This window comes from Nycticebus coucang, chromosome 10 (assembly GCF_027406575.1).
Source record: "Nycticebus coucang isolate mNycCou1 chromosome 10, mNycCou1.pri, whole genome shotgun sequence".
Taxonomy (NCBI): Eukaryota; Metazoa; Chordata; class Mammalia; order Primates; family Lorisidae; genus Nycticebus; species Nycticebus coucang.
The window spans coordinates 69,865-97,115 of record NC_069789.1 but is presented as its reverse complement, the minus strand read 5'-3'; the positions used below and the strand labels follow the sequence as shown (position 1 = coordinate 97,115).

At 35.6% G+C, this 27,251-nt stretch overlaps 1 protein-coding gene across 2 annotated transcripts in view; it reads right to left on the bottom strand.

The window, feature by feature from the left end:
- Positions 1 to 1,976: 1,976 nt before the first annotated feature.
- CENPC (centromere protein C) overlaps positions 1,977 to 27,251 on the bottom strand; it is a 57,325-nt gene continuing 32,050 nt past the window's right edge. Inside the window, exons 11-19 of one of the 2 annotated variants that reach the window (XM_053607664.1) lie at positions 26,439 to 26,585; positions 24,172 to 24,254; positions 18,014 to 18,073; positions 17,354 to 17,458; positions 15,958 to 16,086; positions 13,369 to 13,464; positions 11,606 to 11,760; positions 4,295 to 4,385; positions 1,977 to 2,292 (exon numbers count right to left, since the gene is read on the bottom strand). In XM_053607664.1, the coding sequence (XP_053463639.1) occupies positions 2,222 to 2,292; positions 4,295 to 4,385; positions 11,606 to 11,760; positions 13,369 to 13,464; positions 15,958 to 16,086; positions 17,354 to 17,458; positions 18,014 to 18,073; positions 24,172 to 24,254; positions 26,439 to 26,585 (937 nt within the window). In that variant the 3' untranslated portion in view covers positions 1,977 to 2,221. The remainder of the gene's footprint in view (positions 2,293 to 4,294; positions 4,386 to 11,605; positions 11,761 to 13,368; positions 13,465 to 15,957; positions 16,087 to 17,353; positions 17,459 to 18,013; positions 18,074 to 24,171; positions 24,255 to 26,438; positions 26,586 to 27,251) is intronic. The other variant, XM_053607665.1, reaches the window with a different exon arrangement.

The window sequence follows — 27,251 nt, the reverse complement described above, 5'->3', positions numbered from 1 at the left end:
GATTTAAATTTAAGGCATGAAACAATAAAAATGTTTGAAGAAAGTGTGGAAAAAAACACTTGAAGATAATCAGCCTGGGGAAAGACTTTACGAAGAAGAGTCCAGTGGCAATTGCAACAACAACAAAAATAAACAAATGGGACTTAATTAAACTGAAAAGCTTCTATACAGGTAAGGAGACAACCTTTAGAATGGGAAAAGATATTTGCATATCATGAATTGGACAAAAACTTGATAACTAGGACCTACAGAGAACTCAATTAAGTCAACAAAAAAACACCCAACCATCCCATGTATCACTGGGCAAGAGAGAAGAATAGAATCTCCTCTAAAGAAGACAAATGGCTAACATATGAAAAAATGCTCATTGTCCCTAATTATTAGAGAAATGCAAATCAAAACCACCCTAAAATATCACCTAACCCAGTGAGAATGGCCCACATCACAAAATCTGAAAGCTGCAAATGCTGGCGTGGATGTGGAGAGAAGGGAACACTTCTCTGGTGGGACTGCAAACTAATACAACATTTTTGGAAAGAAGTATGGAGAATCCTCAAAGAATTCAAACTAGACCTCCCATTTGATCCTGCAATCCCATTACTGGGCATCTACCCAGAAGGAAAAATCCTTTTATTATAAGGACATTTTGCACTTATGAAAGGAGAGAGGGGGTTGGGAGTCATGGTGTATCACATATCTCTTGGGGGCAGGACACAATTGTAAGAGGGACTTTACCCAACAATGCAATCAGTGTAACCTAATTCTTTGTACCCTCAATGAATCCCAAACAATACAAAAAAGAACACTGCAAAATAGGAATATGATAAAGAATTCAGTAAGTATTAGAAAAATTTTTAAGCATTTGTATTTAAACTTAATAACATAATTTGGAGAAATCTTTATGATTTAGAGAAATTGCAAAATTGCATATAAAATTTATGTAAAATTTTGGGTAAGTTAAAAGATTGAATTACTAAAATCAAAATGTCTAATACATTTTTAAGTGTTTCCCTTTAAAGTAATATCCCCAAATTTTACTTGCAATATAGCAGTTATGTTACTGGACTTGGACTATTCAATAAAGAAAACGTCTAGCCGAATTTTATTTTGTAATAAAAATCTTTATATATGTATGTATAAATATAACCAGATTATAAAATATTTAGACAGAAATCTAACAACTGTATTTATTTCTACGGAACAACAAATTTGTCATGCTCTAAAGAGAAATAATCTTTCATTTTTATGGCAGTGGAAATTAAAAAAGCCTTATCATACCTCATTCCTCCTAAGCCCCACCTCCCAAAACTGTTTTGAATATGTATATTTCACTGTTAAATGACAAAGCTGAAAAAGGGGCTGGCCTAAGGATAATGAGACATCAACCTATTCAGAGTTAATGATAATTATAAAATTTATCCATATGTAGTATTTTAGTTTTGGTTTATTGAGACACTTCATTTTAATATTAAAAGTGGGAAGGGAAGGAGAACACACAAAAAAAGTAGTAGCAAAGCACACAGGGAGAAAATATGAACAGAAACTTGAGAGGAAATATTTGTAAATAATAGTTAAATAGATGTCACCCGAAGACAAAGACAGCAGAGGTGAGAACACGTGACAACGGAGATAAAGACTAAAGCGCTACAGTAGTAAGCCAAGAAATGCCAAAGACTGCCAGTAAGCCACCAGATGTTAGGACAAAGGAAGGAAGGATCCTCCCCTACAATAGCACAGACAACACCTTTTTCAGACTTTTAGACTCCAGAGTTAAGAAAATAGATTTCTGTTGCTTTAACTCACTCAGTTTATGGTACCTGGTTATAGTAACCCTAAGAAACTAATGCCAAATACATACCATTCACCACAGCTCTCTACTATTGGATTATTTAATGATCAATTATTTAAAACTAATATTTAGAAAAGTTTTTATTAAATGAATAGACAAATTAATCATATCTCTTCTGATAAAAAGTTCTGTATTTCATTTTTAAATTTTTTATATTATTAAAATAATGTCATAATATGGGCATCACTACAGACCATGTGTATAGTCATGGAAAAACTATTAAGATACATGTGGAGTTTCAAATATTAATCAAGTACAAGTTTACACAAAACTAAATAACATTTTTATTTTAAGACATCAGAATTAATTACAATGATAAGTGCCCCTCCCAAATATACAAACTGCTGTATGTATTCAAACTTGCTTCATCTTTCATCTTTTTATCTGAGTGAAAAGAAGAGTACTTTCTTCATTCAAGAGATTTTTGATGTTGTAATAATTACCTAAAAGTAAAGTGATAAAAAAATACAAAACTTATTTCCATAGGAATCATTTCCCTTTGATTAGACATTTAGTCATCACGTGGCATTCATAATATATAACATAAAATAAAAATAATTCACCTAGCCCAAAGGAACTAATTTAATTCCATGAACTCAAAGATTTAAGAGTTAACTATCGCAAATGATCCAGGTAAGGCTTGAAAGAACATAAATTTCTCATCATTATAGTAATAAATACAGAGATGAGTTAATCAAGGGTATGGGAAAGGAAAATGTCTTTTTGACACCAATCTTTATTAGGTCTTTAGAACTGCTGTTGATTCCCCTAACCCTGACATAATGCAAATACAAGGAAAACATACAAAGGTACAGTATTAATTAAAATAAAATTTCAAAATTTAAAAAAGGCAAATGCTACTTTTTTTTTTTTTTTGAGACAGAGTCTTACTTATAGTCACCCTCAGTAGAGTGCTGTCGTGTCACAGCTCACAACAACCTCAATTCTCTTGCCTCAGCCTCCCAAGTAGCTGGGACTACAGGTGCCCACCACAACGCCCAGCTATTTTTTGGTTGTTGTTGTTTAGCTGCCCCGGGCCACTTTTGAACCCACCACCCTTGGTGCATGTGGCTGGCACCATAACCACAGTGCTATGGGCACTGAGCCCAAATGCTACTCTTAAATAAAATGGGGTGATAAATAACAGCAAAAGTGAACTACAGATAAATAATAAGCACTACATATGCTATTACATATATTACTGAGACTTTGTATATATTAGAAATTGATACATATTAAGATTAATAATATGTATCTTAATGTGGCTCAGCAGGTAGGGTGCCAGCCCTATATACCGAGGGTGGCGGATTCGAACCCGGCCCCAGCCAGCTAAAACAGCAGTGGCAACAGTAACAAAAAATAGCTGGGCATTGTGGTGGGTGCCTGTAGTCTCAGCTACTCAGGAAGCTGAGGCAAGAGAATCACTCAAGTCCAATAGTTGGAGGTTGCTGTGAGTTGTGACGTCACAGCACTCTACTGAGGGCGACTGAGACTGTCTCAAAAAATAAAAAAAGATTAACTGAGTTAAATATATTTAAAACAGTGCTGGCTGACATATACCAAAGATTATATAAATTTAACTACTATTATTATCTCTTTCTTTTTTTTGGCCAGGGCTGGGTTTAAACCCGCCACCTCCGGCATATGGGACCACCTCCGGCATATGGGACCGGCGCCCTAGTCCTTGAGCCACAGGCGCCACCCTATTATTGTCTCTTTCAATTAGAACTCGGGGATTTTGGTTGTTTTGATCAAACTTTCAGGATAGATTAAAATACCTGTTTCCAATGATTTGTGCTCTTTAATAGGTGAATAAAGTACACCGTTCTGTATGTTTAAAATAACCCACTAAAAAATGAGCACATAATTTCTTATCTCTAGGAAATAAGGGGAAATAATCTTCTTCCTACCTTGAAATACAATGTATCTTCTAAATAAAAAATTTTTAGTTTATTTAAAAATAAACAACTTGGGCGGCGCCTGTGGCTCAAGGAGTAGGGCGCCGGTCCCATATACCGGAGGTAGCGGGTTCAAACCCAGCCCCGGCCAAAAAAAAATAAACAACTTGTTCATTTATGTACCAGAATAGTAATGCAATTACTGAATGTTAAATGAAAGGAAAATGCAGTAGAACCTCCATAGTTGATCACCTCCCTACACTGACCACCTCCTTAAGTTGACCTAATTTTCATAGACTGGACATGCACCACCTATATATTATCAGTACAGTAGGCCTAGTTCCTTATGTGGAGTACCTCCATATGCTGGCCAGTTTGTTACAGTCCTTTGGGTTATAGAGGTTCTACTGTATGTACCAAACTGCTTTGGCATCAGTCATACCACACTTCATTTTGAGTACTGTGGCTTCAATTTTCATAATGCCCTTAAGCAACTATATAAATATTATCTAGGTATGTAAAATAAAATGTCATTAATTACACTTACCTGAAGGAATATAGAAAGAATCCCCAGTAGTTATTATGTAAGATGTTTCGTGTAAGGTACACAAAAGGTAACCAAAGTTAACATAAAATATCTGTAAAATTAAAAAATAAAAATCTCGTTTCCAAGTGAACCACGACAACACCACACCAAAGAACCTTAAAGAAAATGTGGAAGGCAGAATAACAATTTCCTAATGACTGCCTATACTCTAATCTCCAGGACTTATAAATATGTTATTAATTCATGGCAAAAGGAAACCTGAGAGGAGTAAAATATTCTTGATAATGTAGACAGGCCCAATCTAATCACATGGGCCCTTACAAATGGAAAACTTTCTACTGCTGGAAGCAGAGGAGATATTGAAGCATAAGTCAGAGAAATTCAAAGCATGGAAAAGAATTTGCACTGTTGCTGGCAATGAAAACGCATAGGCCACGAGCCAAGGAACATAGGCTATTTCTAGAAGCTGAGAATGTCACTCAGGCCAACAGCTAGTGAGGAAACTGTAATCTCAATCTCATAACCACATGAAAATGAATCTGCCAACAATCTGAATAAGACTATAAATGAACTGAAAGCAGATTCACCTTCATAACTACAGAAAGGAAAACAGACCTGCTAACACCTTGACTCCAGCTTTCTGATATCAGTCAAGTCTGCCAGACTTCTAACCTACGTAACTGAGATAATAAAAGGGTATCGTTTTAAGCTACTAAATTTGTGGTACAGTCATGGGCCACATGATGATGTTCTGGTCAATGTCGAATCACATAAATAATGGCAGTCCTATAAGGCTATAAAGGAACTAAAAAGTTCTTATTGTCTAGTGACATCATAGCTATCATAGCACAACACATTACTCACAAGATAGTGTGATGCTGGTGTAAATAAATCTATTACACTGACAGTCTTACAAAAGTACAGCACATATAATTATGTATAGTATATGTATATAATACGTTATAATAATAAACAACTATGTTGTTGGTTTATGTACTTAGCTTTTCTTTTTTATTGTTATTTTAGAGCAGTGGTTCTCAACCTTAGTAATGCCGTGGCCCTTTAATACAGTTCCTGTGGGTCGTGACCCACACGTTGAGAACCACTGTTTTAGAGTATACTAGTTCTACTTATTAAAACAAAAAATCTACTTATAAAAACCAAAAACAATTTTACAGTTTACCTATCCAGAAGAAGACATTTATTATTGGAGATGACAGCTCCATGTGTGTTACTGTCCCTGAGGACTTTGTAGTAAAACAAGATTATCAAGATGGAAGGCAGTGATTTGATGATTCTGACCCTCTCTATGCCCAGGATAATGTGTGTGTGTGTGTGTGTGTGTGTGCGTGCTTAGTTTTTAATAAAAAAGTTGAAAAAGAAATATAAAAAATTTAGAAAATAGAAAAATGTTTACAGAATAAGGATATAAGGAAAATATTTTTATATTTTATTGTATTGTACAATATGGTTGTGTTTTAAGTATTACAAAAAAAGTTTAAAAAATGTAAAAGTTTATGAAGTAAAAAAATTAAGCTAATCTTGGTTTATTATTGAAGAAATAAAAATTGTTTCTAGATTTAGCATAGTCTACAGTACTCAGCACAAAAACACGCTGTGCGGGTCTGCAGCCTAGAAGAGACAGGCTACCCCACACTGCATAGGTGAAGAGTAAGCTGTGCCACCTTAAGGTGCTGATATGACAAAATTATCCTTTCACTCATTTCGCAGAATATATCCCCTTTGTTAAGTGATCCATGACTGTAATCTGTTAGAGCAGCAACAGGAAGATTTCTTTTTGTTTTTATTATTTATTAGCTTATGAAAAGCCATAACCACTATAAAGATTATCACCTAGTTATACTAAAAATATAGCTAGGTTTTATGTATGCCTCATGAAAAGTTCCATGCTTGGGGACATCCAACAACTCAATCTGACTGATGAATCAAAAAGAATAAAAAGCTAAATCCAAATTCTTTTCCCCCAGAAAAATCACATTTTACACAAGCATCAAGATTAAGAAAGTTATGCTGGCTTTCACATTCAAACATGGCAAAGTTCGCACTTTATACATAGGTAGCACGCTGGCAATAATCTGGTTTACTGGGGACAACTAAAAATAAAAAATTGTAAGGCCTTCAAATACTTAGCTTCAGCCATTGTTACAGATTCAATGTATATCCCCCAAATTCATATTTTAAAATCTTAATCCTCTAATGTGATGTTATTAGGAGGTGAGACCTTTGGTGGATAATTAGGTCATGAGGGTAGAGCTTTCAAGAATGGAATTAATGAAGAGACACAGATCAAGGTCAATGGAATTCTCATTATACCAGCCCAAACTGACTAAGACATCCATCAAAAATATTTTGCCTCATAATTATTTGTCCTACTTTGTTTTTTTTTTTTTTTTGGCTACTTTACACAATGAGCCTAAAATACCAAAAAAGCAATAATAGCTAGCACTAACACAGCAATTACTCTGTGTCAGGCACTGTTCCTAGCACTTTATTTTTATTCATTTAATGTATGTGCCTACTAATGAGACAAGTACTATTTTAATAGCTTTCACAGATGAAGACACTGAGGCACAGAGAGATTAAGTAATTTTCCAACATCATCATGTAACTGACAGAGTTGGGATTTGACTCAAGCACTTTGATTGCAGAATTTATTCCCTATACCACTATGATATAATGCCTCCTTAAATGAGAAAAAATGTCCTGAAATGTTCTAAAGGCATTTTTATAACTTAATAAGAAAAAAAAAATTCTTATTACATCCAAAAGAGAATTTGCAACAATTAAAAAGAAAAGTAACACCACAGAAAGTCAAGCACAGGAGCAGCACAGTGGCTCACGCCTGTACTATCAGAACTTTGGGAGGCCAACGTGGGAAGATCACTTGAATCAAGGATTCCAAGATCAGCTGGACAACATAGTGAGACTGCCTCTAAAAAAATTTTAAAAATTAGCTGTGGCTATAGTCCTAGCTATTCAGGAAGGAGGCTCGAGCCCAAGAGCTCAAGGATGCGGTGAACTATAATGACATCACTGCACTCTGGCCCCAGCAACAGAGCAAGACCCTGTATGTATGTATGTATGTACATATGTATGTATAAAAAGTCAAGCCTCAATTTCTAGCTGTTTTTTCCTTATCTATTCAATTTGTTTCTCTAAGAATACATAGGAGGGAGACTAATGGGATTACACCAGCGGTGCATCTTATAAGGGTATATGTGAATCCTAGTAAATGTGGAATGTAAAGGTCTTAGCAAAATAACTAAGAAAATGCTACAAAAGCTATGTTAACTAATGTGATGAAAATGTGTCAAACGATATATGAACCAAGTGTATGGTGCCCCACGATCATAGTAATGTACACAGCTATGGTTTAATAAAAAAAAAAAAAAATATTTAAGAAGGCTTTTAAGATTCACAAAAATATGAACTTCCATGAATACCTAATACTAACAAACTGTCCAATTTAGGGTCTCTCTACTTCCTTCAGTGGACATTATAGCAGAACCTCCATAGTTGACCACTTCCTTAAATTGACCTAATTTTCATAGACCAAACATGCACCACATGTACTTAACAGTACAGTAGGCCTAGTTTCCTGTGTTGACCACCTCCATATGTAGACCAATTTGTTATAGTCCCTTGGGTGGTCAACTTACAGAGGTTCTACTGTATTTTGAAATGCCCATAATCAAAATTCATCTGCAAATATTTCAGTGTGTACTGAAAGATCAAGTGTTTAAATAATGTAAATGCAATACTGATATCACACCAAAAAATACTTAATATCAAATACCCAGGCAATATTCAAATTTCCAAATCATGTCTTAAATATAATATTTTCAAGAATTTGTTTGAATCAGGATTCAATTAAGGGTCACATACATTGACTGGTTGATCTGACTTCTTAAATCTTTCAATCTATATTAGGTGTTCTCAATCTTGGGTGATTTTTCCCTTCAGGAGACAATGGGTAATTTCTGGAGACATTTCTCACAACTAAAATTGTGCTTCTGGAATCTAATGGGTAGAGGCCAGGCAAGCTTCTAAATATCCTACAATGAACAGGAGAATCCCCTGACAGCAAAGATTTATCTAGTCCAACATATCAAGTGTCATGGTTGAGAAACTCCTGGTTGTCTCTTTTTCATTTCTCTTTTTTTTGCTGTTTTTGGCCGGGGCCAGGTTTGAACCCACCACCTCTAGTAGATGGGGCTGACGCCCTACTCCTTTGAGCCACAGGCGCCGCCCTCTTTTTTATTTCTTAAAGTTTATTTATTAAATACATCAAGCAGCTTATCATGAAAATCTTCACACAACTGAATTTTACTGATTATGTGCCCAGGTGTCATTTGAAAGATTCTATATCCTTTATTTACTATAAACTAGTTGTCAGATCTAGATACTTGATCAAATTCAGGTTCTGTATTTGCTTTTGTTTTTTTGCATGATCTTTAGCAGAAGTGGACTGTCAAGTATACTAAAAATGCTCTAAGCTCAGACCCAAGCCTGGAATCAAGCATTTCTCCAAGGAACTGGTTCCTTTTAGTAGGGTACTGTCACTTTTTTTCAAGTTCTGGAACATATATTGTCTAATTTAAAAAATATTTCCAACCATTGTTCATTGAGATATTTTTCTCTCCTAAAATTCTGGTTATTTATGTTGGCATGTTTTCCCCTGTTCTCCACATTATTTAACTTTAATATTTTTTATTTCTTAATATTTTCTTGGTGTCTTCTAGGAGACTTCTACATACAGCTCTCATAATTCATATGTTAATTCTTCTGTGGTTCTACTGTATAGTATCTATTTTTCTGACCAAAAAACAGTAGAATCTCCATAGCTGACCACCTCCTAAAGTTGACCTAATTTTCATAGACCAGATCCGCACCACATGATATATACGGTAGGCCTAGATCCTTATGTTGACAACCTTTGTGTGTTGATCAGTTTGTTACAGTTCTTTGGGTGGTCAACTTATAGAGGTTCTACTCTCTATATAAAGAACTTATATCTTGCACATTTGCTTAAATGTTTATCCCCAGACCTCTCATACGGCTATTCTTCAAAATAACATGCTTAAACTAATTTTAAAATGCTTAGTACAGTGCCTGAAACATACAAGTGCCATATAACAGTTTGTTGTACCATATAATAATTTTTCCCATTACTAAATCAAATAAAAATGCAACAATTTTCTTCCTGCCTGCATTCCAGTGGTTTCTCATTTTTGCAATTATAATCAATGTTTCAATAAATAACTACGTATGTTCAGATTCCTTCTTAACTTTTAAATTATTTCCTCTAAGAAATATTTCTAGAAATGAGATTTATAGGTCATAGGATATGAATATTTTTTAAATAACATCCACTAACTCAGTAATTACAAAGTGTCATTTGGCTTTAAATGTGGATTTCTTTGAATATTAGCTAGGTTAAACACTTTCAAACTTACTATTTGAATATCTTTTTGTATAGTAAAGGCATTACATTTCAATGAGTAACTGCTATGTTCAGTGATAACATTTCATACTGTTTATCCTCATTATTGTTACTTTATCAGTCCTGCTGCTTTTAAAATGTGTCACAGCTAGGCTAGATGGCTCATGCCTATAATTCTAGTACTCTGGGAGACCAACCCAGGAAGATCCCTTGAGCTCAGGAGTTCGAGACCAGCCTGAGCAAGAGTAAAACCCTGTCTCTACTTAAAAAAAAAAAGTCTGGGACACCGTGGTGGACACCTATAGTCCCAACTACTCAGGAGGTTGATAACAAACCAGGATTTAGAGGTTGTTGTGAGCTAGGCTGATACTACTACACTCTAGCCTGGGCCAACAAAGTGCGACTGTCTCAAAAAAAAGGTGTTTTTATTCTTTCAATAATAAATGGAGGCCAGTAACATTTTACGATTGGATTAATGAATATTTTTACATTAATTCAAGTCAGGATTCTAGTTACATTAATATAAAAATAAATCTTTAATCCTTATATGTATTCCTTTTCTTGCCTAAATTTGCCCTTTTTTGTTAATATAAACTCGAGAGTCTTCACTTTTTTTCTCATTTTTTGAATTTAATTTTGACAGTAAAAAAAATCATTTTGAATGTGATACTTTGGTAACTAATAATTTCACAGATTCCTAAAATGTCACAAACTGAAAAATATCCTTTGGCTGTAACATTTTTAAATGCAGGTATAATGTTTAATATTCTTAAAATTTGATGCTTTTCAAATTCTACTCTTTTCTTTTTTCTTTTTTTTTTTTTGAGATAAAGAGTCTCGGCTTGTCGCCTTGGGTAGTGTGCCATGGCGTCATCAATCATAGCTCACAGCAACCTCTAACTGTTCGGCTCAAGCGCTTCTCTTGCCTCCGTTTTTCTATTTTTTAGTAGAGACAGGCTCTTGCTCTTGCTCAGGTTGGTCTTGAACTTGTGAGCTCAAGAAATCCACCCTGCCTTTGCCTCCCAGAGTACTAGGATTACAGGTGTGAACTGCTATGTCTGGCTTTAAATTCTATAATTTTCAAATTCAGTTGCAAAGGTATATGTCTCCAACTGGGGGTAGAAGAGAAAAAGAAAAAAGAAAAAAAGAGAGACTCACTCACCTTGAATCTCATTATAACCTCAGTCAATGTTATTATAGATAATAGTACGTTACTTAGCACTTACTGAAACAACTAGTTCTTAGTCCTAAGACTACTGCTAAATAGTTAAGTAATTTTTTTAAATTTCATTTATTTTTATTTTTCGTTTTTTTTCAGGTTACTGTTTTAAAGTGATAGATAATCACTGTGCACATTTATGTGGTACATGTGATATTTTGATACATGTATATAATGTATAATGATCCAATCAGGGTAATTGAGATAATAATGATTTTTGAAGAATCTTTTAACTTATTTCTCAATTGTATAGTAAGAAAAATGTGGAATTAGACTTCATTTCTATAATCTCTTCCATCTCTAAAATTCTACACTCTTGTAAAGAACATTGTGAGTCACTGAGGAAGCAAAGAGGGACACCCAGATTCTTTTATATAAAGACCATTCCTTAAAAATTCTGGACTCAAGGCTGCAGTTCTATACGTAGAACAAGTACTTTTAAGTAAGTATTGGTTGGTTAAATAAGTATTGGTTATACCAATAAGTATTGGTTTTATTTAACAAATAAAAACATTTCTCTGTGTAACATAGAATAGGATTTCATTTCTGAGAAAAAACATTTTAATGCCTCATCAAATCTACATCTACAGCAAAACATAAATAGGTCTATATGATGAAATATACTCACCAATATATCTGAGCCAACATGCTGCTTTCCCTTTTCTTGATGTGGTCCTATTACTAATTTCCCAGTAGAAAAAAAGGGTGTATCCAATGTTTTATATACTTCCAACTCACCATGCTTAACAAAAAATTGACACGTATCTCGTGGCCGCACAAGATCTAGGTGAAAATAGTAATATAAATATAAACCAGTAGCAATAAAACTCATTGGTCAATGATACAACACACATACACACACATATATAGAGATAGAATGTTAGGAGTCAAATCTGGCCTCTGCCTTGTAAGGAATATGACCTCAGGCCAGTTAATTAAGCTCATTTTCTCTACCTCAATTTCCTTTTCTGTGAAGTATAATAATAATAGTCCATCTATTTTAATTAGCTGCTATGCCTATCAAAGAGTTAGTATGTGTAAGCTACTTAAAACATTGTTTAGCACAGAGTAAGCACTATGCTAAGGCTTAGTTTTTAATAATGGCAGCATTATTATTTCTAGCTGAGATTTAACAAAATAACGCTTTTTTTTTTTTAATTTAAAATAGCCCACAAGTGTATCATCACCGTGCCAATAGTTTTTATCTATTTGCTTGACTGGTAAGACATTTATCAGGTAAAAGCTACGAGAAATCAGGATTCTGTTACTCAGAAATTACTATTTCACTTTCAAAAATTTCCCTTTCACTTACTAACCTTCCCAGATCTATAATTAAAATATTCTTTTATCACCAGCTTCTACTTTCTTAGATATTTTAGAACGTAAGTGATCCCACAGAGCAGATGATATAGAAAAATACATAAATTAAAGAAACAGATAAAAAGTGAACTGATAACTCATAATTTTTCTAATCTGGTAGAATACAGCTATGTTTTTATAGTTAAGACATTATACTAAATGAAATTCTCTGTACTTCTACCTCTGTTCACAAAAAGGAATATGATTATAGAAATAACTTGACTGTTAACTTAAGATGTCAAATGGAACCTAGTTCATCGCCGACATTTTAATTGGGAATACTATTACCACCTTTCTGGTTTGAGTTATTTGTATTTTAACTTAGGACAAATAATCCTTAGTACTAGGTGGTACAATCCTAACAGCTGTTAAAATATTTAAACATTTCCCATGTGTAAATATTGCCGAATTGGTAATTGCCGAGTATTCCTTAACCTCTACCCCACCGTAGTCCTTACATAGCTTTCCAGAGACTAAATACTTAATGCCTATGTAATAGCTAGAGACGTCAAGAACCTTGTTGTCAGCCTGTGGTTAAGGTTGGCATTTGTTACGACTGATTGATGTCCTTGCTAGTCATCCTCAACAAAAGTTTCATGTCCTAGGTACCATTATTGGCATCCACAGGCCCAGAAGGGTGTCTGTGCCCTGTCCCCAATCCCTGCCTGGCCCCCCCAGTTAGAATGTATCCTTGGGTCTGCCAATTAACTTGCCTCAACTCCTCATAAACATCCCCTGTCCCTATGTGTTTTGCTCGTCACAGAAGGCCTCAGACCCTTTTGGAAGAGACACTAATGATACATAAGTCACTTATACCCCTTGAGGACAAACACATATCCCCTAGAGGTAGTCTGTCATCAATACTCTTCACAGTTGTCCTCACATAGACTGCTTAATAGAAGTAGACCCTCTGCTGGACATGAGGGCTGAAAGAGTTCAGAAGAGCAAAGGAAAGTAGACAAGCTGATCATCAAGCAGTTTGTTCTTACTAATGGTTTGATTAAGTATTTTCAGTATCATCTCTGATCTTACCCATGAGAATAATCTCTCTCGTTTGGGGGTCCTTTACCCTTGTTGGCTGCAAAGGATCTCCGAGAGGTATATCCAGATTTACCATTAATCTACTCCCTGCAAAAGAAATGCCATTGAAATACAAACCACTTAGTTAAAATTCTTCTCAATTATATAAAAGTACAGTACAAAATGTAAGCATAGAAAAGCTATAAAAGAAATACGTCACAGGCATAACAGTCTCTTCCTGTTTATAAATGATCACTCTGACAAACAATAATTCAAACTCAAAACTCACAATATATATATATTTTTTTATAAATAGGATCTTGCTCCACCACTGCCCAGGATGGTATCAACTCCTGGTCTCAAGTGATCCTCCTGCCTTGGCCTCCCCAAGTGCTGGGATTGGAGGTATGAGCCACCACACCCAATCACAAAATCCACAATGATTTAATAGAGAAGCAAACACCTTAAATTTTCTATTTTTTTTTTCCATAAGCCTATCATAGCATGTCAACTCCTGAACTACTATATCATCAATAAGTTAAATAATGTTTTTCAAATTCTCTAAAACAGTTATAAGTATGTAATACACTTTAAAAAGAATTCTTTAGAGTTTAGGGGCAAGATGGTAGACTATAATCAGCTTTTAAATGTCACTGTCAAGAAGAGGATTCAAAATTCCAAGTGGTTGCAGGTCTACACTCTTGGAAAGAGCATTGTGAGACACTGGAGAAGCAAATTCTGCAGATAGGAAGAGGAGGCATCTACTTATGGCCTGAGCTATGAGGGTGCCCCTGTGAGCTCCACAGACCTCTGGACTGATCAGCGAGCTGCTTGAAGTCTGTGCAGCAACACTGCACCAGACAGTAGTTGCAACAGGGACCTGGTAACTTTTGTTCCCAGGTTACTACAACTGACACCACTCTGAGCTCTAAGGTCTAAGATGCAAAGTCTACGTGGGGCTCAGCTTTGTAGCAGCCACTTCCACATCTTCCCCACTGGGCCAGGAAAGGGGAAGGCAGAGAGTATACTCTCTTGCGCTAGGCTGTTTCAGGCAGATGAGGACCTCTCCCCCACAACAGGGGATTTGAGTTGAACAGACATCACAGACACTACCTGTGAACCCTAGGAGTGACTACCTCCATAGGACCTGAGCAGGTGGGAGAACAAAGGCCACTCACAGACCTACATTCACAACCCCCCATGCAGCTCCACCTCTGCAGCTGCCATGCTGCTATCCCGACTCCCATCCACTCACATAGCTCCTGCCCTACCTGCAAGGCCACAGCTCCAGTGTTGCTGCCTAGCCTCATAGCTCTGCCTTTGAGGATACGGCACTGACCCTAGGTCTGGTGGCCTTGTCCCTGAGGCCTCCGCTGGTTGCCTGGCGGGAACCACCCTCATAGTCTAATACTCCAACGGGGACCCACTAGCTTTGAACTGCAATCACAATTTGACCCAGTTGGAGTGAACATCCACAGCCTGTGACTACTGCCTAGATAGAGCTTTACCCAGCTGCCACTCTCACCTCTGTGGGAACAGGGCAAAAAAAAAAAAAGCAAGCTGCATTATAGGCTCAGTGTACCACTCTGCTCCTTGCCAGGTCAGTCTTCCAAAAGTAGAATACAAAAGCAGCATCTAGGGACCTCCTCTTCTACTAAGTAGGAGAGGAGCCAGCAAAGGAGAACAAGTGTACTACAAACCTATTTGCTATTCTCTTAGAGGAGACAAAGACTTTTATGGCAAGGGCTAAAGTAGACACACTGCCAACCAGTGCTCCAACCCTCATGATGTTGGGGCGTGGTCAGGACAGAGGAGTTGGCTCAGATTCTTTAGAGAAGTGGAAAAGTAAAATGGAAGACTAAGCTGAAAATTTAATTCCCAATCTTAATCTCTTAATTTTAATGTTTGAAAGTTATAAGGAAAAGTTACAAATGCCGCAGCGTGCCTTAGGAATTTCACAGCCAAAGGTGATGTCTGTTCTGGTATCTGATGTGGAAGGATAGGAAGAGGACCTCCAGGAAAGATGAAAAGAAAGTATTTAAAAACAAAGAGGAAGTTTAGAACACTTCCAAAGACCGAAGTGGGCCCCCCTCATGGAGAAGGAGAGAGAGACTTATACTACATTAACAAATTTTTAATTAATAAAATTATCTTACTTCCAAAATTTGGAAAAGAATTGACATTAAAAATGAATTCTGGCTTGGCACCTGTAGCTCAAGAGGCTAAGGCACCAACCACATACATCAGAGCTAGAGGGTTCGAATCTAGCCTGGGCCTGCCAAACAACAATGACAACTACAACCAAAAAATAGCCAGTCGTTGTGGCAGGTACCTGTAGTCCCAGCTACTTGGGAGGCCGAGGCAAGAGAATCGCTTAAACTCAGGAGTTGGAGGTTGCAGTGAGCTGTGATGCCATGGGCACTCTACCCAGGCCGACAGCTTGAGGTTCTGTCTCAAAAAAAAAAAAAAAGAACTCTACCTACAGTAAGTATCACATCTGAATTTTTTAAAAGTAAATTTTGAATTTTGCAAAGAGCTTCCTGTCAAAGCATTCTTACTCAAAATAAAATATAAAAGTTACTTTCAGAAATAAATTCATACTTCTCTCTTCATTATCAAGACAGATCCTTTTCTGATTAGCTATTTTGTTGACTTTTTCCATGTTTCTCTTTGTCTTCCTTTTAGATGACATTGTGTCTGGAGATAATATTCCACCAATCACAAATCCTCCTGAAATATAGTATCAAAAAATTTAAAATACCCTATATGGCAAGGAGAAAATCTTGAAGTAAAACTCTTTAAGTTAATACACCACATTTGCTTTCAAAATATCAGGGAATATATTATTATAACTACATTCTAAAGCTAATATTTCAAATAACAAAACCCTAACCCTGACCAATTTCACTTATTTCTCTACCACACTAAATCTAGAAGCATTCACAGAACATGATTGGATGATCTCTGCTGCTTTTTTGAAATCAGTGAATGTTAAACAACAAAAACAATGAACTGTTCATAGAAATCCACACAGGGTGCCTAACCTTTTTTTTTTTTTCTGCCACACACTAGAACAGTGGTTCTCAACCTTCCTAATGCCATGAACCTTTAATACAGTCCAAAGGGGGCACGACCCACAGGTTGAGAACTGCTGCGCTAGAAGAATAAGGGTTGTCTTGGGCTACAAATTAAATACATAAACACTGGCTCGGCACCTATAGCTCAAGCAGCTAAGGCGCCAGCCACATACACCAGAGCTGGCGGGTTAGAATCCAGCCCGGGCCTGCCAAACAATGACAACTACAGCCAATAAATAACAGGGTGTTGTGGTGGGCGCCTGTACTCCCAGCTACTTGGGAAGGTGAGGCAAGAGAATCGCTTAAGCCCAGGAGTTGGAGATTGCTGTGAGCTGTGATGCAACGGCATTCTACCCAGGGTGACAGCTTGAGGCTCTGTCTCAAAAAATAAATAAATAAATAAATAAATAAATAAATAAATAAAAGGTTCTGTGCATACTTGTTGTGATATCTGACACCACAGATAAGCAAAGTGTCCTCAAATAATCCACATGGTCTGTGAACTACAGATTCGACATTCCTTTGTTCCTTTGACTTGATTTGATTTCCATCAAAGAAAGGAAATAACATAAACATAACACTACACTTTGCTGCTGCCTATCATACATCATTTTGTAGAAAAATATAAGAAAATGGTTGATAAGCATAAGCATTTACCAATCAAATGCTTTATTTTATGCCATTAGAAACCTTGTCAGATACAACAATAACACTCCATAAAGTCACACAAATAGCTTCCAAAAAGAAAAACATACCAGCATCACTATAGAAATCAGACAAATCTGGATTTGAATTCTATTCTTATATTTTGGGGAGGTGATAATTAAATGAAGGAATGGAAGTAAATGTGTAGCACAGTGCCTGGAACACAGTACACGTAAACTTTTTACGGACAGACAACAGTGTAAATTAGGTTTTACCCGATGGCCTTCCTTGATAATCTATTCGCTCCCCTCGCCAGTATTCCAGAGGTTTCAGACGTATTCTCTTGGTCCTGCGAACATTTGGTGTGTTGGAGGGCAACACTATAAGCAGATGTCAGATAAAATCATCAATATATAAGTGTGGAATTGATGACACTTAGAAGAAAGATTCATACATGTATTACTTTTTACAACATGAATGTTTTTCTAGAAAAAAGGATTAAAAATCCTCACATGACTCTCTATGGATTCCATACCTCCCAGTTTTTCTTACTTACCATGCTAGCTACTACTGCATTTAGGAGTTAACTGAATGTAAGTGAGGGGAGAAGCTCTGAAGAATGGCATCTACCTAGCAGTCCTATTTTTTTTGACAAAATTTTCCACCCTAATTTCTTAAGTTGGGTGGAATCATGTTCCCCACTACAGGACAGAAGAGTGAGAGAGCTACAGGATTTATAAAATGGACAAAAGACTAACTCAGTGGCTTCTAATGATTTACTGTGAAATTCATGAAAGCTAAGCACATAATTTTAATTTAGTCATCAGTTAATCCAAATAATAGTATTTCCTCCATTTAAAAAAAGTTATATTAGAAACAGACTGAATTATATCATTATCCTCCATGGAAATGTTAAAAGAGAAAAATAATATTACCTAATTTATGATGTACTTTGTTGTTTGGTGTCACTTTAAATCTTTTTAGTCTTGAGTCATCTACAAAACGCAAAAGATAATATCATGAGAAATAGCTGCTAAGTCCACATTTACATAAACTGTATAACCTGTTCAACTTTAGTTTAAGTACTTTAAACAAAACCTGATCTGACAATACATTTTATTATTTTTGGTCTTCCTTACTGAGGAACAAAATCTAAGAAAAAGGGTTTTTAAGATAGCTGACTACAGGCAGGTTCTTTGGAGAGTAATCATCAAATATCTGTATTTTGAATATATCACCGGAGGAAAAACACTTGAAGACAAAAAAGAGGTAAGAGAGACACCAAGAGTGAAGGCAAAAGCCAGATTTCTAGTGTAGAGCCACTAAAAGCTTAGATGCTAGCAAGTCAGATATGGTAAAAACAGAGTGTTTATACACTGCTGATGGAAATTTAAAAATTAGTACAACCCCTATGGAATACAGCATGGAGATTTCTCAAAGCACTAAAAAGTAGACCTAGCTTTCAATCTAGCAATCCCTCTACTGGGTATCTACCTAAAAAAAAAAAAAGTGATTATATAAAGAAGTCATATGCACTTGTATATTTATCTCAACATGATTCACAATTGTAAAGATATGAAATCGACCTAAATTCCCATCAACTTCGATAGAATTTTAAAAAAAGTTTTATATATACATATATACACGGAATACTACTCAGACAGCCATAAAAAAATGAAATAATATCTTTTTTAGGAATTTGGATGGAATTAGAAGCCATTATCCTATGTAAAGTAAAAATACAGCATGTTTTTACTTATAAGTGGGGTTAAACAATGGGTATACATAGTTATAAAAATTGGTATAATGGACACAGGAAGAAAGACTTAGAGGGCAGGGAAAGGGGAGAAGGATGAAAATTTACCTATTAGGTAAACATTTGGGTGTCAGGTACACTTAAAAGCCCTGATTTTACCACTATATATAATTCATCCTTGTAACAAAAAAAAAAAAAAAAAACCACATGTATCCCTTAAACCTAATAAAATTTTTTAAAATTAGAAACTTACAAAATGAAAAAAAAGCTTAAAATTAAGCAAATTATATGAGCCAGCTAGAGAATAAATATAATCAATAAGCAAAATAAATAAATAAGAAAAAGTAGCATAACATTTCTACAGACTTAGCTACAATAAATGTTTCTGAAGAGTCTAACAGTTGCAGGGCACTAGTGGCTCACATTTGTAACCCCAGCACTTTGGGAGACTGAAGTAGGAGAAATGCTAGCAGCCAGGAGTGAAGACCAGCCTAGTCAACAAATCAAGACCCTGTCTCTAATTAAAAAATTAGCTGAGTGTAGTGTGTCAGTATGCCTTATAATCCCAGCTAGTTGGGAGGCTGAGGTGGAAGGATCACTTGAGCCCTGGAATTCAAGATAACAGTGAGTAGGAACTGCCTCTGCACTCTAGCCTGCCAGTCTGGAGCATCACTTCTGCAGTATTCCTGTGGAATATGCTTGGCACTCATTTGATCATGAGGAAACATCAGAAAGGGCTAGTTTGAAGGTCATTCTAAAGAATGAAAACTCTATACTCTTTAAAAATGTCAATGTTAGGGAATTTGGGAAAAGACTAAGGAAATGTTCAATGTTGAATGAAATGGGGGGAACATGACAATTAAATGCCCCCACTCAACTGGGCACAGGGGCTCACACTTATAATCCTAGCACTCTAGGAGGCCGAGGTGGGTGGATGACTTGAGCTCAGGAGTTTGAAACCAGCTCTGAGCAAGATTGTGACCCTATCTCTACTAAATATAGAAAAACTAGCTGGGTGTCATGGCAGGTGCCTATAGTTCCAGCTCTTCAGGAGCCTGAGGCAAGAAGATCACTTGAGCCCAGGAGTCTGAGGTTACTATGATGCCACCGCACACTACCAAGGGCAACATAGTGAGGCTCTGTCTCAAAAAAGTAAAATTAAATTAAAAAAATAAAGCAACTAATACAGAGACAATTCGTAAATTTCAAAGATTAAGGAATCCTAATTAAGCACAGGAATGGAAGAAAATAGGTTTCCACTAAGAAAAAAAAGAAGCTGCCTTCAAATTTCTATTCATAAGCATTAGCTTTCATGAAGCAAAAAAGCAGCAGCTGGATAGTTTAAAAGAAAAAAGATCATGAGTTGAGATTGTTTTCCTATATGACTGGTAACTCGCTGTATTTAAAAAAAAAAAAGAGTCCTTGTTAGCATATGTGAAAGTACAGAATGTCTACCAACTTTACAAAGAAGTGACAAGCATATCTGCTGATAATTAAGTACAAATGAGTTGAACACATCTTTCAAAGGAAAAAATATTAACACTACTCGAACATAACAATTCAATCATATGCTGTTTCTAAGCCACTTTTAGTTTTCTAAGATTAAATAAAAGGATGAACAAAGAAGAAACAACAACTAACCAAAAGCAAACAAAGGTCACATTACTAATATGAGACAAAACAGAATACTAAGTAAAAAGCACTTAACAGGATCAAGAAGACAAATTTGACCAAAGCAAGTACAAGGTAAGTAACAGCACTGAAATGTACGTAAGAAAGACTGCAAGAAAAACAAGGAGAAACAGACTGCAGCAAGGTAACACTTTGACTCTAATAGTCCTGAAGGGATCACAAATCAAAAGGAAGGATATAAATAATCAGAATAACATCAAGCGCAACATGTCCAAATTGATATTCTGTCCTTTTCCCCCAAACCCACTTCTTCCTAATAGTTCCCAAATAAGGCAATAATAAGGCCATTCTTACAGGTGCTTGGCCCAAAAATCTTGACATTATCCCCGATATCTCTCATTCTCTTACCCCACATCCTACCCATCAGGAAATTCTATTGACTCTATCTTCAAAAATACTTAAAAATGTTACTATTGTTCTCTACACTGTATTGTTACCATCATAGTCCAAGGCACCATAGCTCACCAGAATTATTTTAATGCCTCACCAACTAGTCTTCCTGCTTTCAACCTTCCTCTGCCTCTCAGCTCCATCAGTTCATTCCTAACACAGAAGTTTCAGTGATTCTGTCAGCTCTCTTTTGCTCAAAACTCTCAAAAAGATTCCCATCTCTCCTAATAAAAATCAAAAGTCCTCACAATAACCTTTAACATCCTAGGTGATCTTTCATTCTGTCAACTCTCTCTTTCTCTTCCTCCCCTCTAGCCCTCTGGCCTGTTTGTCATTCCTTAATCAAGTCAGACTGCTTACTACATCAAAACTTCTGACTTTGATCTTCCCTCTGCCCAGTACATTGTTTACTTAGATAGCTGGGTGGTTCACCTCTTCTGTATCTTTGCACCATAATCACTTCCTCAGTGAGGCCTCCCCTACTCACCTACCCAAAAATATAACCTCCATTTCCCAGCCTAAAACCCCTGCTTTATTTTTCTTCTCTTACCATCAAACAAATCATAAATTTTTGCTCTCTTTTTATATTGTTTATTATCTGACCCCACCAGAAAGTAAGTTCTAGGAGGACAAAAATTTTTGCCTGTTTTATTCACTGCCACCTCTCTAAGCCCATAAAAGAATATACAGTAAAAATTCCATAATATTCTATAAATAACTTAAATGTCCATAAATATCCAGAGCATATTCAAAAATAATTTCCATTTATGCTATCAACATGACTAGATATATATACTTTAAACCATAAATATCCAAAGCATATGTAAAAAATACATAATATAAATATCTATTTATATTATTAACATGACTAGATACATATCTTTAAACCCATATCCGTATATAAAATATTCTCTTTTCAAACATCCATGGAAATATAAAACTAAACAGACATTAGAAAACACAAAGAAAATCCTAATAAATTCAAACAAATAATACAGGCCAATTACTCCAGAACAGTGAAACAACACACAGGAAAACACTTAACAAACAAGAACAAAACAAAACTTTTTTTTTTTTTTTTTTTGGCGACGCTATGTCGCCCTCAGTAGAGTGCTGAAGCATCACAGCTCACAGCAACCTCAAACTCTTGGGCTTAAGCAATTCTCTTGCCTCAGCCTCCCAAATAGCTGCAACTACAGGTGCCCGCCACAATGGTTTTTTTTGTTGCAGTTGTCACTGTTGTTTAGCTGACCCAGGCAGTGATCCAACCTGCCACCCTCGGTGTATGTGGCTGGCACCATAACCACTGTGCTATGGGTGCCAAGCCAAAAATACAACTTCTTAAAATAATAGCCCAAATTGGGCATTTAACATACACCAGCTATTAAACTAAGCAAGGACATACATTCATCCTATATCAACTTATGATATTGAAAGTGACATTATCACTTATAGATAAAAAAACTAAAGTTACCAACATTGACATTTCTTACTCAAGATAACTAGTAAGTAGATTAGATTCAATTCTAGGTCCCTGACTCTGAAGACCAACCTCTTGACTAAAGTACTCTTTTAAAGTAACTGCTGGGTTAAAGAAAAATCACTGTAATTTAGAATACAATGACATTGAATGACATTAGTGAAAAGAAAATGAAAAGAAAAACACTAAATGACAATTTGAGAAAGATATATTGTTTCCAGATTCTTATGTGTATGGGAAGATGCTGTCACAATGAAAATCTCGGTAATTTGCTATAATAGGTAAACAGTAGTTTATCAAACCAACTTGTATGGACTAATAAATCTTTTTCACAGTATTCAGTTTTCTCACCTCTTGCTATTGTAGATTTTATATTTTTTCACTCATATGTTATTTAATTTACACTGATCTCTGCCATGTTAAACCCCCAATAAGTGATTCGTCCTTTCAGGTTGATCACTATAATACCCTTAGTAAGATTTCCAATATTAATTTCTGGGCAGTTTTTTTTCTGTATATAGGTGCAAGTGGTAAACATTTTTGTGGGTGATCTTTGCAATATGTGTGTTAATGGATTTACTTCAGTTTGAGTTCTTTCTGAAATGTCCATCTTTACATATGAAAACCCCACAGTCTACTTGATTAACACTTTTTAGTCTCCACTACATATGACTGAAGGTTTTATACATTCTGTATGTTTTTACTAAATATCAAACATTTAATACTATAATGTTGGAGAAAGATAACACATGTACTTAATGATTTTTATGTTACATTAAAGCATTAGATTTATGTATTTAAAAAAAAGAATACAATGACACTACATAGCAAAAGTTTTTAAATGAAGCTAATACTATATTCAGGAAAAACATTACTTTTCTTTATCAAACAAAAAGCAGAAAAACATACAAAGTATTCAAATTAAAAGAGAAAAAATAAAATAAATCTAAAGATGGGGAAAAAATTAAAAAGGAAAAAGAATTAGTGAATTAAAAAATAAAAAACAATATAACAGATTTTATCCAAGCACACATTTTTCAGGATTATAAAATTTTCTATTAAGAAGCGTTTTAAGGTCGGGCACACTGGCTCACACCTGTAATCCTAGCACTTTGGGAGGCCAAGGCAAGTAGATCACCTGAGCTCAAGAGTTCAAGACCACCTTGTGCAAAAGCAAGAACCCATCTCTATTAAAAATAAAAGAAATTAGCCGAGGCTTGTAGCAAGCTTTAGTGCCAGCTACTTGGGAAACTGAGGCAAGAGGATTGTTCAAGCCCACGAGTTGAGGTTGCTTTGAGTGCCACCATGGCACTCTACCCAAGGCAGCAGAGTGAGACTCTGTCTCAAAAAAAAAAAGAAAGAAAAGAAAAGAAAGAGAGAGAAGCCTTTAAAAAATTGTAGTATGAAAAGTTTCAAACATATTGAAAACAGAGAAGATGGTATAATGAAACCCAATATATTCATCACTCAACTTCAATAATCACCAACAGACAGCAGATCTTCCTTCATGCATATACCCTTACCAACTTAACAATTTCAAATAGTGGAGTAGATATTTTCATTTCATCGTACTTTAAAAGAAGCAAATTGACATTCATTATCTCTCTCTCACCTAGGTACAGGGTATCATAAATTTTAACTAGAAAGCATGAGTCACAAGAATAGGTACTCAATATACCTTTCAATCAATGACAACTTAAATAAAATTTAGCACACCTTATTCCATATATACACCATCATAAAATCAAGGCAGCTGGAAATAAACAATAACTTACCTGAACTTTCCTGAACTTTCTCATCATTCACATCAGAATTATTCTGTCTAGACATTAAATAATTCTTGCGCCCAGAAGGCCCACTTAAGAGGAAAAAAAAAAGGTAAACCACAAAATTGATGCTTTTATGACGTATGTATCTAATGTTTCTACCTTAATCATCATTTTTCTTCTCAAACTACCATTAGGTTTCTTTCCTATAAAACCTACAGAGATGTTCAAACATACAGTCATCCCTTAGTATCTGCAAGGCATTGGTTCCTGAATCCTCCAGCAATACCAAAATTTGAGGATGCTCAAAAGTCTGTTATATGCAATGGTGCATTATTTGCATATAATCTTTACACATTTTCCAGTATAATTTAAATAATGTTTAGATTACTTACAATATCTAAAAAAATGTAAATGCTACATAAATAGTTGTTATACTATACTTTTATTTGTATTATTTATTATTATATCATTACTTCTTATTGTTTTGTGGGCTTTTTCCTGCATGTTTCTGATCCACAGCTGGCTGAATTAGCGTAACAGACCTATGTGGAACCCACAGATAACGGAGGATTAAGCACACTTACTACATAAAACAAAGACTACAATTTAACCTCATAATTAATGACCAAACACGCTAAATATATTTTTTATAATGCTTTAAAATAACTCATGGATCAGTTATGAATTTAGTCAACTCAAATAATAATAAAGGTCAAATTATAAGAAGTTACAAATAAATTAGTATATCTGAATTTTTTTAAAAACTAGAGTCAAAAACAAATGGAACTTAAAATGTAATCTAGAAATAGAGATGACTCAGGTTATTCCATTTCTAAATGCTTTCCTCCTTTATAGATGTAGGATAGGCCTAATCATAACCCCACACATAAAAAAAGAGATCTTAGCCATCCCTTAAAAGTGACACATTCGTATAATTTACCATCTATTCATTTTTTAAAAGGTTATATGACTTTGGATATCAGAGTAGATTAATTAAATTTGCTCACAAAGTGGGTATGTTTTAACACTATATCCACAACTTCTTCAATACTATCCCTTTCAAGAAGTGAAGCCTAATTCCATCTCTCCATGAATGTGGTTTCGACCTAATAATTTGTTTCCATGAACAGAATTAAAGTATAAGAAGTGACAGTATACAATGTCAAAGACTAAGCCATTAAAAGACATGGTGATTTCTACCATAGTCATATTTTCTCTGTAATCACTTGCTTTGTGGAAAGCCAGGCGCCATACTAAATAGCTGAGAGGGCCATATGGCAAGAAACTAAGGTCTACTGAATGAACAGGGATGTCCACCCAATAATCATGTGAGTAAGGCATCTTATAAATTGATTCAGTTTCAATCAAGCCTTTCAGAGGATGACAAACCAGAAACACACCTTAACTGCAACCTCCTGAGATTCCATGAGCCAGAACTAGCTAGCTAAGCCTGTCCGAGATTTCTAGCCCATAAAACTATGAAATAATAAATATTAGATAGCCAATAACAAAATAAATACAAAGTTTTGGGGCTCAGCACCTATAGCACAGTGGTTACAGTGCCAGCCACATACACCAAGGCTGGTGGGTTCAAACCCAGCCAGGGCCAGCTAAACAACGACAACTGCAACAAAAAATAGCTGAGCATTATGGCTGGTGCCTGTAGTCCCAGCTACTACGGAGGCTGAGACAAGAGAATAGCTTAAGCCAAAGAGTTTGAGGTTGCTGTGAGCTGAGATGTTACAGAACTCTACCCAGGGTGACATAGTGAGAATCTGTCTCAAAAAAAAAAAAAAAAAAATTAAGTTTTGGAGTAATATTTTATACATAATGAGTAACTAATATAGAGAATAAATCTCATTATCCTTAGAACAGCAGTACCCAACCATTTTGGCACCAGGGACCAGTTTCATAGAAGACAACTCTTCCACAGACCTGGGTGGGGCGGGGCATGGTTTCAGGATGATTCTATCTCCACCTCAGATTATCAGGCATTGATTCTCATAAGAAGTGTGCAACCTAGATCCCTCATATGTGCAATTTACAGTAGGGTTCATGCTCCTGTAAAAATCTAATGCTGCTGCTGATCTGACAGGAGGCAGATGTCAGAGAAGCAAGCAATGGGGAGTGGCTATAAATACAGATGAAGCTTCACTCACTCACCCACTGCTCACCTCCTGCTGTGCAGCCTGTTTCCTAATAGGCCATGGACCAATACCCAGTACAGGTCTGCAGTCTGGAGGCTGGGAACCGCAGCCATAATACATACACACCTTTCCTCCAAAACTGAAGCATTAGGTTCTTCAGAATCCAAGTTAGAATCTGCTGGTGTAGTGCGTGTATAGCTATTGGTCTTAGTCTTTAGATGAAAATTGTGTGCACTCATAATACCATCCTGATCCTTTGAGCTTCCTGTACATCTATGAAAATAAAAAAATGTATAATTTATTCCAGAAACAATACATGGATCAGCATAGAGATAATATATTATTGGCTATAACAAATATGAAATTGTCCCATTCAGATTCTAAGGTTTACGATAGCTCAGGAAGAAAATTTGATTCTCAGCCCTATCAAGAGTTCCATTTTGAAAATTTCTAATGAGAGAAATGGTGCAGACAAAGTCTAACTAAGATGGAAGTAATGACAGAAGGACACTGGGAGACCTTACCAAGAGGCACCTTACAGTAGACACTACATGGCTAATCTATCAAGGTTTACTACTCTATCAGTAACCAACTAAAATTGTTTTCTTTGATAACCCCAATAAGCCTACTAAGGGACAGCAGGGCTCTTAGAGGGACCCAGCTCATCTCTTTGGTTAGTTTACGCCAAACATATGCAAACAAGATACACTATTCCTAGTGACTATTTCTTTAGGTTCTACTATCCTTTTGGGTCCTAACATCAGAGTCAAAAGATTCAAAAGAAATTATTAGAGAAGAGTAATGAACAGCTTAATGCCAACCATCAGATAACATTGATGAAATGGACAAATTCCTAGAAATATAAATTACCAACGCTGATTTAAGAAGAAATAAACAATCTCAAAATACCTAAGGAAAAAAAAAATTTTTTTGAGGCAG